This window comes from Falco naumanni, chromosome 3 (assembly GCF_017639655.2).
Source record: "Falco naumanni isolate bFalNau1 chromosome 3, bFalNau1.pat, whole genome shotgun sequence".
Taxonomy (NCBI): domain Eukaryota; kingdom Metazoa; phylum Chordata; class Aves; order Falconiformes; family Falconidae; genus Falco; species Falco naumanni.
The window spans coordinates 24782633-24798103 of NC_054056.1; the positions used below are offsets into that span (position 1 = coordinate 24782633).

The 15471-nt window shown below is 39.7% G+C and overlaps 1 protein-coding gene across 1 annotated transcript in view; it reads left to right on the forward strand.

The window, feature by feature from the left end:
* CAP2 (cyclase associated actin cytoskeleton regulatory protein 2) overlaps nucleotides 1-9317 on the forward strand; it is a 68798-nt gene extending 59481 nt beyond the window's left edge. Inside the window, exons 9-14 of the mRNA XM_040588404.1 lie at nucleotides 613-805; nucleotides 1677-1852; nucleotides 3077-3200; nucleotides 3417-3499; nucleotides 6071-6211; nucleotides 7782-9317. Coding sequence (XP_040444338.1) covers nucleotides 613-805; nucleotides 1677-1852; nucleotides 3077-3200; nucleotides 3417-3499; nucleotides 6071-6211; nucleotides 7782-7865 — 801 coding nt within the window. The 3' untranslated portion in view covers nucleotides 7866-9317. The remainder of the gene's footprint in view (nucleotides 1-612; nucleotides 806-1676; nucleotides 1853-3076; nucleotides 3201-3416; nucleotides 3500-6070; nucleotides 6212-7781) is intronic.
* Nucleotides 9318-15471: the final 6154 nt, after the last annotated feature.

The window sequence follows — 15471 nt, forward strand, 5'->3', positions numbered from 1 at the left end:
AAATAGAAGTAAAACCTCAAATAATTAATTTCATACATGAGTCTTGAATCACTGTAGTTTTACATCCTGCTGTGTTTGTATCTTTGCAGATGACATGAACAGTCTGAAGAGTAGTATTTTACATCTTGCATACAATTTAACATGTTGCATATGTATAACTGACAGTTCAAGACCCTCCCAGTTATTTGTGTTAGATCAAAACATTTTCTGTGTTTCTGAATGCACACCAAGCTATGGCTAACTGAATTTGGTATCTGAAAAAAAAAGGAGACATTTTCCCTTAAACATCATTTGGAACAAATGATGGAATCTTTTCTGGTGAAGATTTTTAACATCAGTCTTGACAAGTATTTGAGATAAATATTTTAGGTGGAGTAGTTCTGCAGTAAGGCAGTGGTGTGGACTGTCAGTCTTTCCAGCCTTGCCAGCTTTGGTGCAGGGAAAGATTCATAGTATTACATTCAATTACAGTGCCATGAATTCTTCTGAGCCTGTGGCTGCCTAGAGTCACTCAAACTCACAGCGTTCAAGGATGTTCCTAAGTAGGAATTACCATAATACAATGTTCCTTCAGTCGCTGTATGTAGAATAATTTCCGTCTATCTCAAACAGGGTCCTGTTGCATCACCCATGTCTATGCGATCTGTTCTAACAAGCGGATCATGCCTCTCCCCGCCACCACCACCACCACCGCCACCACCTGGACCTCCCCCCATCTTCGATACAGAAACCGTAAAGGATGAAGGAACTGCAGCTCGCTCAGCTCTGTTTGCGCAGCTTAACCAGGGAGAGGCAATTACCAAAGGTCAGGAGAAATGAAATTGAATTTTGGTCCACGAGTCAAACTACATCAAGAGCTCCTATATGTATTAACTGAACTTCCACTGCGCTTTTAAGTTACATTTAAGCAACTCAGATCTTTCTGAGGCTTGCAGTGAATCTGATGGATTAGACTGCATACCAAAACCTCCTTTAGAAGCAACAGCACCCAAATATGTTCAGCATACCAGAAATTCACACCATTTATGTAGAGATATCCTTTTAACTTTAAGGCAGCCAAGCTGGACACCTCAATTCCCAATAGCAAGTGAACCTCTAAGCTGCAATTCCAATAAAAATGTATCCCCCTTTCTAATTCACATTCAGCACACCAACCTGCATCAAAACGTGTTACACGTTAGGTGAAAAGGTATGGCTCACAGATCAGCATGGAGTACAATAATAAAGCTTTTTGTGTCAATACTGGATAGGTGTAATTAAAGTGGATGGCTGCAAGCCTGAATACGTACAATTGAAACATCTACCTTTAATGCTGCAGGGATAGGTCAAATACTGTCATAAATGAGAAAAAGAATCTCATTTTTATGGATGGAAAAATACGATATAACAAGCTGTCAGAGCTCACTACAGACAGAGAGGGATTAGAAGACATTGTGGCATTTCCTGTTAAAGGCACTAAGACAGCCCATCCACAGTAAAAGAGGTTTTGTATGAACTGCCAAAAATATGTAGGCAGTTACACCTTAGGTTGTTACCAAGGCAAACCTTGACAAAATAAAAAATGTAAATTCAAAGAATAATTTAACACAATTAGGTATGAACCTTTTCTGCTTAAATATGAACATCCTTAGGACTGGAAAACAGACTCTCTTTCATAAATACCCTTTTTTTTTTAGGGCTTCGGCATGTCTCTGATGACCAGAAGACTCACAAGAATCCCAGCCTACGTGCCCAATGTCCATCTGTTCGTTCTCCGACAAAAAGCCATACTCCCAGTCCTACCTCTCCCAAGAATTCCCCACAGCAGAGCCATGCCCCTGTCTTGGAGCTAGAGGGAAAGAAGTGGAGAGTGGTGAGTTCCAGTCACACCTCTGACTTGCACTCTGCACGCTGCAAACCAGGTTGAGCACTGAAATGTTTTGCACCATCATCAAGGTGCAACAACTCAAAGCTGCAGCTAAAATGCCCTGAGTCTTGCTTGCTCTACCTCACTACAGTTTAGCTTTTACTATTCTGTGGCATCTAAGGTTAATTCATTTGTATCTGAGAATCATATACTAATTCATCTGAACTGGAGAATGCCAGAACCAGCATATAAATTCCTTGCAAGATCAGACAATCCCCCAGAAACAAGTCCAGTGGAGAACTTCAATTAAAATCCCTTCTTGCAAGCCATTTATGCAAGTGAGAGGTAACAGTATTATCACAGAGAACTTTCTCCAGCTTTGTTAACCAATAGAATTATACATTTATTTTTCATCACCCATTCCATGCAAGCATGTCTCCCATGCTCAAAAGTAGAGAAGAGTTTTCCTTTTGCTCAATCTACAGGTGGAAAAGATAGATTTGTTTTAAGTTTGGGAGTTAATTTATTTAGGCATATACCAAAGAATCTGTGAGTGAAAATTCACGTGACTGTGTTGGTTAAAAGAGGAAGGAAACAATATGCAGTTTAGTCATGCAGAAAGTCACATACACGGTTACTCCGGTGGAGTTGAGTTTACATAAGGTGCAGTCACCATTTGTCTGTGTTATGCTGCCTTACAGTTATAGCACCTGGAACTTTCCTTGTGGATCCCTAGTCTGTCCTGGACATCCATGATGTGTAAATGTCCCTTCATGCTTCATAATGACATTTCTTCACCTATTACTCCCTATTGTATATGGTAATACCTGCACCTGCTCATAACATACTGCGTAGAACATTATTTCACGTCTGGGGGAACAAAAGCGTGCTCTGTTCTTCAAGGTGCCGGTCTAGATTGGATGGGAGCCAGGCAACCGTTTTGTAAGCGCATTTTTAAACTGTTGTGAGCATAGTGCCTTTGTTACAAAATTAATGAGTTTTGTCATGGTCTGTGCTAAGTTCTTCAGTTCTGCAGCTCTAAAATACACATGTCATCTAAGGGTGAATTAGGTGACATAACCGATCACTAAGCAGATTAGATTTTTAAGCCACAGGAAGGATATTGCTCTGTTGTAACTGAAGATGCAATGACTCGAGGATAAGTTGTACTAAACTCTGTCTGACTGTTAGCTAGTTAAACACAATTAAATAAACTTTCTTTTGAAATAGGAATATCAAGAGGATAAGAATGACCTGGTCATTAACAACACTGAACTCAAGCAAGTGGCCTACATTTTTAAGTGTAACAAATCTACACTTCAGATAAAAGGAAAAATCAATTCAATTACTATTGGTGAGTGGATAGCTCAGCTGGGCTTTAAATGCCAATCTTGAAAAAACTGACTTAAGTGATTAATAATGCATTTGAATCATTCCATTCACTTTAATGGATTGATCATGTGAGTAAAGTTGCTCAGCTATGTGGTGCAAGACCGGGAATTTTCATAGTTAGGCATGCATCTATTTGTTTTTATCTTGCCTTTTTTATTTATGATTGCTTTTATTTTAGACAACTGCAAAAAGTTTGGCCTTGTGTTTGACAACGTTGTGGGAATCGTGGAAGTGATCAATTCGAGGGATATTCAGATTCAGGTAAATATCTATTTAAAAAACAAAGACAGAGAACAAGCAGGAAAGAAAAGCCCAACGTGTAGCTACAAGAGATTTTAAAAACTCACAGGAGCACCACAAAATTAAGAGATTGATGCATCCAGATGTATCTTTATATACACTGAATTCTGCTGATATATTTAGAAAATGCCTATGAAAACTGTTGACTATCACTGAACAAAACTCCCTTAACCCAGTCCCTTCTGGTTCCAGTGAAGCTGAGACCTATACCCTGTAAGAACTGTTACTTCAGGCCCTGATTTTCTTGCTTTCAGGCTAAACAGCTCCTAGCACCTGAATGTTCGGCAATGCTTACGGAACAAATTCTGGCAGTTAGCTAATGGATTTTTAAGCCCAGAAGATGACTGTTTCTTTTTTTCTGATTCTTTCAATGTAAATGTTCAAATAGACTTTCAAAGGAAAACTAAATGACATCAAGTGAAAGTAGGTACCAGGATTTTGAGAATCTCCCCTGCTAGCAACGTGACACATTACATGAACAAGTAACATAGTCACTTGCCTGGAAAGGGGCTACAAGCCTCTATTGGTTTTGTCTTTGATAACCAGTAAGCAAAGCTCCATCAGAGATCGTCTTGCCTCTGGTTCTCATGAAAAGAAAATATACTTATTTTAAATCCATACACTGCCCTCTGTACTGGGGACACTTGCCCCGTTCAAAATACAGACAGTCTGCCTGACATTTACAGCACTTACTCACCCCACTGCAAAGGGGTCTAACTACACATGCTCTAATACTGGGTTGTGTCCAATATACATGACCTAGTCTCAAGAAGGGACTTCAGGATGTATTATTTTAAGGAAAAAAGAAATTAAACGTTGATTACATTATATCTAACTGCCAGTCTTCAAAGTGAGCTAAAAGGCTGTGCCTGCTGTATGACATTAAATGTAGACAGTCCTGCTCCATGCTTCAGAAATACTGGTCACAGCCACCACAGGGAATAATAGCAAATCTTTTTTATATATTTTGAACCTCATGCAAGTGACTGATACTGTTACCAGCTGTGCGTATCTTCTGAACTGTAACAAGCAATTTTATTCATGATCACTACATGTCTTCTTACGGCAGAGACAGTTAAAGATCCCAGGCATTTATTTCAGTGTTTTTTTAAACAATTAGATTATTTTTATCATCACCTCTAGAACTACTCATGGAAGCTGAAAAATTCATATGTAATGAATAGTGAAACCACAGCTTGTTAATACTCAAATAAAGGGGAAATATCTTTTCTAAGAATCAAAATTATTTTGATTAAACAGGTTCTATGAATAGTGTATACGGCTTCTATTCCATGAGGCAGAGTGGAGTTCCACTCCAGGCAGAGCCTGGCTATATGCTATATGCCACTTGAATCAGGCAGCTTCCGCAGGGTTTGAGTATGCCAAGTGCTGAGCATCTCAATTTTCTCAGTATTTTGAAGACCTAAGCTTTTCATTTCTAAATACATAAGAGGTTAATGCAACAAATTTCAGTTAATTCATCCTACAGATTTTCCTGTAAGTAGCCATATTGCTTAGCTCTCTCTCAGTGGTATTTTTTTTTCCTTTCCAAATATTTGCAAAATGAGAACCCATTAAAGAAAATAATATTTAAGATGCATTGATCCTCTATGTAGATCAGACATCAGGATCAGGGTGGGATGCAAGAGGACAGACCACTTGTTCTTGTTTTCTGTCGCATTAAGGAACTAAAGTTGAAAATATATTCTCAACTTGAATGATGGGAGCCAGTCTTTCATTAACAAGTACATACCTATCACATGCTGTTACTGTTCTATGGCTCAGAATAACCTCTGCCCTTTGGATGCCTTGTCCAGAGCATATTCCTGTCCAGGCTAGAGAGGGCAGGAGGAGATGGAGGAGTTGTTACTGACAACCAGCGAGTCAGCCAGATAGCCATGAAGAAATCTTCTAATCTGTAGAACTGTAAACAAGAGAGATTTCCCTTTCTCCCCTACAGTAAATCCTGTGCTTGCTTGTAAACTAACATAAGAAATACCTTTAGAGATTTAATTAACTTGATCTCAGTAATTTTTTAGAACCGTAGCTTACCTGAAGGGGATAAAACCCCCTTCCTAATGTATGCTGTAAAACCTGGAAGAGCTTTGAAGTCTTCCAAATGTATTAGAAATCACTTGTGGAGTACTACTGTATGCTGGGATCTTTCATTTGCCCTTACTGGGTTGGAGTTGACCTGTTTGATTTCTTCACCAGTTCTCAAAGATGAACAAGGTCACCACTGCCTAAGTATCAGCACAAAAGCATCACCGAAATTAGAGAGAATCAGGGAGGGATTTTCATCAAACTGTATATTAAAAGCTTGCTGTATATTAGAAGTTTGCTGTTGTGTATATATTTGTTACCAAGAATTTTCACAGTGTCTACCAAATCAAATATAAGCATCATGCAGGCAGCTGACACACAGATCAGATGTTGGTGGCTAAAATTAGACCTGGCAGGCAAAGAGGATTTTATTAACAGTATTTTTGTGCACATTTTAAGATTTGATATGAAGTAGATTTTATTTTACAGGTGATGGGGAAAGTGCCAACAATTTCTATTAACAAAACAGAAGGCTGCCACATCTACCTCAGTGAGGAATCATTAGATTGTGAGATTGTGAGTGCCAAGTCATCCGAGATGAACATCCTTATCCCTCAAGATGGTGATTATGTGAGTGAGATATTTTTAAAGCTTTCCTCCCTCTTCCTGGCTAGTCTTGGTAGCTCATAGCACTTAAACTCCTAGGAAAGAAACTTAGCATACCACAAATACATTACATCACCAAAAAATTATTCAGAACAATTGACTTTCTATGTGCCGACATCTCAGCTATCAGTGCAGGAAGAACTCCTTATCTTCTGCGGCACAAAGTAATTTCAGAGATCAGACATGACGTTATTACTTTTCATTTTGATAGATATTGGTTTCATCTCCTGTTCATTTAATTTTCTTTTTTGATATCCAAACATGATCTCCCAAAGAAGCTCACTTCACACAAGAGCACTCAAGCATGAAGATGATGGTGCTAAAACTAAAATAAATACAATACTACTACAGATGAAACAATATAGTATAATATACTTGGGTTTTTCTAAAGCTGTTGATACATGGGTAGCATCTGTAGTACTTTCTATTATTGTCAACATAAGTCCTTAAAAGCCACTTAAACAGGTGCATTTTCCTGGCTCCTTTTCTGTTCTAGTAAAATTTTCATACTATGCCCATCAGCATTTCTAGTAAAGTCATGGTCTGTCACTTCACACACTAGCAAGGGATCACGCAGGCAAAGGATACTTGTAATAGTTACCTAGTTTTCTCAACAGAGCAGTGTTGAAACTGCACTGAATGGCCATAGACAGAACTTAAATTTCTCGTTAATCTTTTGGGCTGGAATTTTGTTTGGTAGAGGGGTTTAGGCTTTATAAAAGAAAATATGTAACAAGAGAATTCTCATGCTCCACATTTCCAAAAGTGACTGCTGGATGCCCAGCTTTAGATAACTAAAAAGGGAATGATTTTTAGTGGGTGCATATTCACCTGTTCCTTAAAAGAAAAAGGTCCTTTTGATCAGTCTGACCTCAAATCACCGTATCATCTGAAATTACTGGCTATCAAAACAAATATTTGAGGTTTGAATGAAAAAACTCTTCTCGTCATATCGGGTTTTGTTTACTGCAAACAGAGAAAGACCCAACAACATCTCCCATCTTTTCACTGAATACATGGAATGGAAGGAGATTTTCTTTGATGTTCTGCTTTGTTTCATGTACCCCACAGGGGGTGCTGAGTCTTTTGAAGTGTATCACATGTCAAATGATACGTTGCTGTTTTTATTTTATTCTTCCATACTGTAATATTGCTTTCATCCTTCAAATTAGACTCCTTGCTAAATGTCCACACCTAAAGCCTTTCTGCTGTCTTCCAACACAGACACTGATGGAATCTAAAGTCATTTCTGACATGAGGCTTATTTACTTAGTTGTTCCAAATAATGGTGTGAGAGGGATTATTGCAAAGTAGTACCATACCAAGGCTATTTGAAACTGGGTAGCAATAAGGCTTTTTCCTGTGTGGCATTGTAAAATAGCTTCCTAGGGTAATGAAGAAGGCTACTCGCTAATCCTGGCATGTCTGAGCTATCAATGCTTTCTCAGTCATGTAGCACTAATAGTATTCCACCAGTTTTCATGAGATATCCACTGTTTATTTAACTATCGCTGTTGCTTTTGTTTCTTACCAGAAAGAATTTCCGGTTCCTGAACAGTTCAAGACAGCATGGGATGGATCTAAGTTGGTCACTGAACCTGCAGAGATTGTGGGTTAGCTTCCTAACGCCATACAGCACTTGCTGACCGTGACCAGACCACAGCCAGCAGAAACAAAGCAGTAATGTAAAGAACTAGAAGTAGCAGTAGTTCATACTGCTGTGATAGGCCTTCAAGCATTAGCTCTGCATGCTAGGAACAATAACACATCTGGCACCCTTTTGTTAGGCATCCCAGTACTTTTCACATTTCCACACAGTTTGCCTTCACATACAACTTTAATTCTAAATGATTTCATGTGAATGTAATAGCTTAAAACCCCTACCCTCCAGTCACATCCTTGGTTTGAAATACTATATACATTAAGCCAAAATACTGCATGATACACTTTGTTATCATCTTGCTTCAGTGCATTCCTTTTTTTTCTGCTAATCAAAAACAGCATTAAGACTTTAAGATGTTTATTTTTACCTATTAAGCAATTCCTGTATGATGCAGTAAAAATGTACCCATAGAAAGTATGCATTCCTTGTAGTTCTGTGGCAATCATAATGGGGTTTGTTTTAAACAAGCAAAAAAAGGACAACTTTCAGCAATACATTTTGCTAAAGAAAGAAAAAAAAATCTGGTATTTTAATCAAACACTTTTCTAACACGTATATTTAGAAGATCCCTGTGTTTTCTGCAAGGTAAGATTTTATTATGGTCTACAGGCTTGCTATTGCCCTCTCACTTCTTGCAAATGAGTAATTCTTTCTAAGGTAAAGCCTCATCTAATCACTTGAAGATTTTTTGCTCTTGGATTTATTTTTTTTTTCTGGTGAGACAATCTCATTATTTAAAATTTCACATTGTATCTTGCATCCTATTCAGAAAACTGAGGGAGGCTTATATGTCAGATACCAGCTAGTTTCCTTACTGATAATGTTCCTTTAAAATATTGCTATTGTAGCTCATAGTCCTTAAAAATAGGTTCCTGTTTCTTCCTCACATTTGTAGGACTTACTCAATTTCAAATACGTCCACAAAGCAAAGCCATAGATTTATGTCATACTAATTCTAAGCCCAAATAAAGGGGTAATCTCCTGTTTAGCCCTTTGATTCTACTTTATAGTCCCTATTGTACATGCTTTTTTAACAAAGGTGGAGTGTTGTATACATTTGTACTATTTCAGCACATAGAACGAGTAAAATTTTAAAAATTTAAGAAGTCATCATATGTTTTTGATCACTTGTAAGACTTTGTAACAGTGAAATCACAGTGAGATGCTTGAAGAGCTAGTTACAAGCTAAATTTTGTGCCTAATTTATCTTGAAAGTACATTAATTCTTGAGGGTTTTAAAGTTTATCTTTGATTGCAAACCCTATACAATACAACCAGTAGTGCTTATTCCGTAAGGTTTTGCTATCTGATGTTTAATCTATGTGTATAATGTGTTTGCTTTAATACATACCATTTTTTCAACAGTAAACTTCTTATGAAATAAAAAGGAAAATGTACTTGTTTAAATACAAAGTTGTTGAGAGCTTGCTCCATTGTGGTGTTTGTCATACCTGCTTTCTCCTTAAATGCTGTTTCAAGAGCTCGATTGAGAACAAGTAGCTCCTCCTCCCATTTCATAAAACTTTATCACTTCTGCTGCCATCGTCCACCTGACAGTCAATAGCAGCTGTTCTGCATGCTAGCAGGTAAAACTGAAGTTTCACGTGTATAACTGTAGTGACAGCCAGAGAATTGAGCTTTTCATGATTCTCACTTCTAGGTGCACCCGTATCTTCCAGAGATTATGTCTAGGGAGATGATCATGACCTGGTGCAAGTTTATAAGGTTTGCCTTCTATTTTTAGCTTTTCCGATTGTTGCCCTGTATGGCTTTGGATGTGTTAACATCCTGCGTTAACAAACCACAAGCAGTCCACTCCATATTTCGCTTAGATGTGCTTCATATCTGAAAAATGGATATTGCATACTTGTCGTGATAAAATGATTATTGAAGGATTGTTTAATCCTTAAATCATAATCATAATTTGTTCCGTAAAATAATCTCATTCTGGAGCATTCTGACCTGAAATACTGACTCTTGTTTTCATCTAGCATCAAATACAGATCAAATCATTACGCAGCAACAGGAAGCCACTTAATCCTTTGGAGGTATGACACAAAACAAGTACTGAATGCTTGTTGATGAACAGAAAGCAGCGAGACAGCTCTGAATCACTACACAGGCAAATTCTTTTAGTTCTACCTAGGGATTTCACTCTCCCCTCAAAAGCAGTGTGAAGGTTGGTCTGATTCTGCTTTTAAATGTGGTCTTATAAGAAAGGGGACAGACTTTTTCGTAGGGCCTGTAGTGATAGGACCAGGGGTAATAGCTTTAAACTAAACCCTAAAGAGGGTAGATTTGGATTAGGTATTAGGAAGAAATTCTTCGCTGTGAGGGTGGTGAAACACTGGAACAGGTTGCCCAAAGAAGTTGTGGGTGTTTCATCCCTGGAAGTGTTCAAGGCCAGGTTGGATGGAGTTGGAACTGGATGCTCTTTAAGGTCCCTTCCAACCCAAACCATTCTATGATTCTATGGAAGCAAACTCCCTTTTGGCTAGTCCTTCTCCCTAACACTCACATTCCTGCAACATGCAAGACCCACGCACATTTTTTTGACTGGTTTCTTAACAGGAAGAAGTCTTAAGCAGTAATAGCATATGCCTGACAGTCTGAGCACACCTGAGAACTTTGCCAGAGGGAAGGCATTTAAAAGATAAGGAGGAAGGCCTTGCATGGACAGACTCAAGGTAATTGCTTCAACTGGAGAAAAAACTAACAAGTCCATGTATTATTGGACACCAGAAAAATAGAAGAGAAACTTTTTAAATATGCAGATAGCCTTCATCCACTACTCTTACTAAGCCACATGACAAAAAAAATCTATAACCGGCTTTTGTCAACTCTGGTCCTCATAAAATATACTTGTCATACATTTACAGTAGGTTGCACTGGTTCTTCCCTGCAACCTGTCCTTAAATTTAGAAATATAAAGGAGTGCTAAATGAACAAAATAAATCCAATATTCTGATTCTATCCTACATGAATCTGTGTACAATTAAAGGTTAAAAACTCATTTTCTGAAAAATCAAGTATATCTTGAGATAGAAATAGTCAACAAGCTGCAGAATGATGATTTGATGAATCATCTTGACCATGATGAGTTGTGTCCACCAAGTCTTCAGCAGCAAGTTTGATCTGTGTTTAATGGTTGACTGCATCAAGGAATGAACCGCTACACGCCGAGCATCCCTGAGGTCCTATTGTTCACTTCTTTTTACTGCACACTATCACACAAGGTATGCCCCTTGGTTTCAGCTCTACATTGCACCAAAATTGTGGTTATGCTTTAAATCAGTGCAACTGTCAAAAGAGAAAACAGTGCATCTGGTGCCTATATTGATACGGAACAAATGTGTATGGTGTAATTAGCCAGTTCATTTTTATAAACCTGCATGGGTCAAATATTCACCAGTACAGGTGCTGTCAATCAGCCAGTAACATACAGGTAAAAGAGGAGATTTTTACTAAGTGTCCAAATGTAAAAAGCTTTTTTCCTACAAAACGCTTCAACGGATCTCATACTTTCTTAAATAGAACCTCTGTAGAAGTACTCATGAAGTACTCTGTACAAGTACCTCATAAAATTCAACAAGGGGAACTGCAAAGTCCTGCACCTGGGTAACAACCACCCCATGCACCAGTATATGCTGGGGGCTGCCCAGCTGGAGAGCAGCTTGGCAGGAAAGCACCTGGGAGTCCTGGTGGACACCAAGTCAAACATGAGCCAGTGCAGCAAAGGGGACGGGCGGTATCCTGGCATGCATAAGGAGGGGGCATTGCCAGCAGGTCGAGGGAGGTGATCCTTCCCTTCTACTTAGCACTGGTGAGGCCACATCCAGAGTGCTGGGTCCAGTTCCAAGCTCCCCAGTACAAGAGAGACATGGACATACTGGAGAGAGTCCAGTGAAGGGCCAGGAGGGTGATGACAGGACTGGAGCATCTCTCCCAGGAGGAAAGGCTGACAGACCTGGACTTTTTCAGCCTGGAGAAGAGAAGGCTCAGGGGGGTTCTGTTAATGTGTATAAGTACCTGAAGGGAGAGTGCAAAGAGGACAGAGCCAGGCTCTCCTCAGTGGTGCCCAGTGACACGACCAGAGGCAGTGGGCACGCACAGAAACACAGGAGGTTGCTGGTAAACATCAGGAAACACTTTCACTGTGTGGCTGACAGAGCACTGGCCCGGGTTGCCCAGAGAGGCAGTGAAGTCTCCCGCCTTGGAGACATTCTAAAGCCACATGGACACAGACCAGGGCAACTGGACCTAGGGAGCCCTGCTTGAGCAGGGGGTGGGACCAGGTGACCTCCAGAGGTCCCGGCCAACCACAACCCTTCTGTCATTCTGTGATACTCGCTTAGTTTAGAACGTTGGCTACCCCGTTAGTGGAAACGGGACGCGTTGCGGTAGTGACTCCGTGTGTCCACCAGATGGCAGAAACCGGCTGAGGGCCAGGCCCTCGGGAGCTCCGAATGACAACATGCGGCGCTACGGCACTCCCAAGGATGCGTCTCGTTTGCCAAAGAACGGGGAAATTCTACCCTCTAAAAGTCACTGTAAAAACATTTAACGATTACTTTGATTTTGAAATTATAATCTTGGTAAAAGAAAGTTTGATGGGCAAGGAAGAAGAAAAAACAGCTACTTGTGACCAATAATTAATCTGATCTTTTGGTTTTTTGAACACTGCTAAGCCTGTTTCCATTAACACCACACTTAAAAACTGATTGAACTTAAAAGTAATATTTGACAGAGCTATTGAAGATAAAGGAGTAAGTAATTTCAAGTCTGCATTTGAAAACCAGAAATCTTTTCAATGTCCTAGGAAATCAGGCACCTGCTGAGGCTTTCCACTGCCATAGTTATTATCCAGACAAACCATTTTTCGTTCTTACTCTTTTTGGAGTCTTCAGTGTATCTGGATCTGCATGAGTTCCTTCAATGTCACTGTACTATACACAAGTTCATATACACTATACACAAGTTCATAAACCTGTGCATCACATTCCTTTCCCAGAGATCAAGCATGTTTCCATTTGAAATCTTTCCGGGAGTCATCTCAGTATGCACACAAGTTGAAAGTGCACTCTCCTGATGTGATGTTCAGCTGAGCTCCTTCTAAGATGTGGAAGCAGCTGCCTCCAGACAAATGGAAGTAATATTCACTTGATTATACAATATGCTAGCACACAGAGCAGTTACCAAGAACATAAAAGACAGATTCAGTTCCCCTGCTGGAGGTGATCTGAGTCCACTGCTGTGAAAATACTTGCCAGTAGCTACTGCCCTCAGAAGGTGCCTATAAACAGGCCCCTGACATACGAACGAGTCATTAGATTAAAATCATAAATAACACTCCCCAGGGAACGTTCTGACTACCAGGGAACAAGAACCTGCTCTCTCTTTATAGTTGAAATAACCCTGAAAAATCTTTTTGGGTGCCAAATTTTTGTAGAGCAGAGAACACTCCCTACTCCACCACCCAACACTCGGTGGTGAGCTTCTAGGCTTAACCCTGCTTCCCTAAGTCTTGCTGCCTGCCAAGGATCTGATCACCACTGACCACCACAAACTCTTCTCCAAACCCCTAGTTCCAGCGCTGCTTCAGTGGAGGCACGTTCCTGTACACTCCTCTGGGGGAACACTAAAGAATGTGATAGAGAACTGGGTAACTGGCAGGGTTTCTGAGTGCCATGCTCCTCAGTAAAGCTGTTTTCTGCTTACTCTTCATTCACACCAGGTCAAGGTAAAAGGCAAATAAAGATATTTACACGCAACTCCCAAAACAGTACTAGTAACAGGCAACCACACTAAAAATCTATGTGCCATATGCTCATTTTTTTCTCAGCTGATTTGATATGTCCTTCTTATCAACTGTGACCACTAGGATTCTGTTTTCTGTCTGTATTACACTTAAAGTTGCATCTCTTAGAAAGAAAATGCTACTCAGTGGACCATGAAAGCTTTTAGAGCCAAAGTCTCCTTCAAAATCCTCAGATGGATCAGGCAGAGCGGTTTCAGAGTTGAAGGCTAAATTGATTTAATTTGGGAGACAGTTGAGCCATCTTTCTACACTGTAACATATAATGCTTTACTTTATACTTACGTAAATGCCTACTTTTTTTTTTTTTTTTTTTTTTTGAGGGGGGGTGTGTCAAGTATCATGTTCTGTACCTGGCTGCTTGCCCCAACAAGGGGTAAAGTTCTCACGCTTTGGTGACTCAGTCTGTATGTTTCAGTAACAAAGAATCTCTTTAACCAACATTTGCATTTAATTTCACTCTGTACATGAACATACATACTTGATACAAACATGTAAATAGCATGAATATATGTAGGCTGCTGGCCACAACAATAATTAACCACTTTGGAATGACAAGAGGTTGCTGTTGATTAATGTCCAACAACTCCCATCCAAGGACTCTTTTAAAGAGCTCCTATTATTAGAACACTTCAGCATGATGCAGGAGATGTGATCTGCATCCCCCAAGCAAAGGAAGGGATTGAATTTCAGTTTCATACACCCAGGTGAATGCTTCAGCAAATCCTTGGTTTTAAAAATTGTTTAAAACACTGCCTTGAAAACAAAACGCTAGAATAAGTACCAAAAATGAGCAAGGATATATCTCTGTAGCTCTGAACAACAGATGTACAGCAGACCGGTGCTCTGTTACTTCCTATTGACTATAAAGGACTCCCCACTCAGGAGTGACAAACCAGGCTTTTCAGCATTACCTACAATAAAAGAGCTTCAGATGGGATTCCAGATTCCCCTTAAACCTTAACTACTGCAATATCGGCTTTTAGGTGCTTGCCTTCCTCTTTTGATCTAGGTCAAAACATTTCCTCTTGCCTAAATCTCATTTCTAAAGAAGTGTATTTAACTGCCAAGGCATTCAGCCATTTGTTTTCATCAACTGGTACAGTGAACTACACAAGATTGTCTCGCTCTGACTCTGCTCACAAGAGAAATCAAACTAAAGTCGGGAGAAATTGGTGCTGCAGAAGACGGTAAGTACTCCCGTAACATGTGTGGCAATCTGACACAGCAATGTGTCACACAAGACCCTTTGTCATCAAAAGCCTAAGCTGTGCTTCCCCACCACTGGCAATCCCTGTTGTTACAGCATCTCTATCATACACATCCCAGACTAGAATAATCTGGATGCTTGCAGAATTTGTGGGTCTTTCGTGGGTTATTTTTTTAAGGTAGAAGAATGAAAAACTAGTAACTGAAAAATATGGGAATGAGGAAATACTGTGTTGTCTGTGATACCTGTTACTCCCTTGCTCTCCGCTGTCAGCGATCCCATTTCACCTTGAGTACCCAGCATAATTACATAAAGAGTTCTAACTGGTTATGTCTGCGTAATGCTGCTGGTGACTCTAAAATTTACATGTGACTGACAGTATTCTATGGAGCCTGTGAGATCTTGTAATCATACCTTAAGAGCTGATCTGGCTTGCAAAACCTGGCCACATGTGCAAAGCACCTGACACTGGTTGTAAAGGGTTTGTGGTGAAAACCTAATTAAAAAAAAAAAAATTAAACAGACTGTAGCTGATG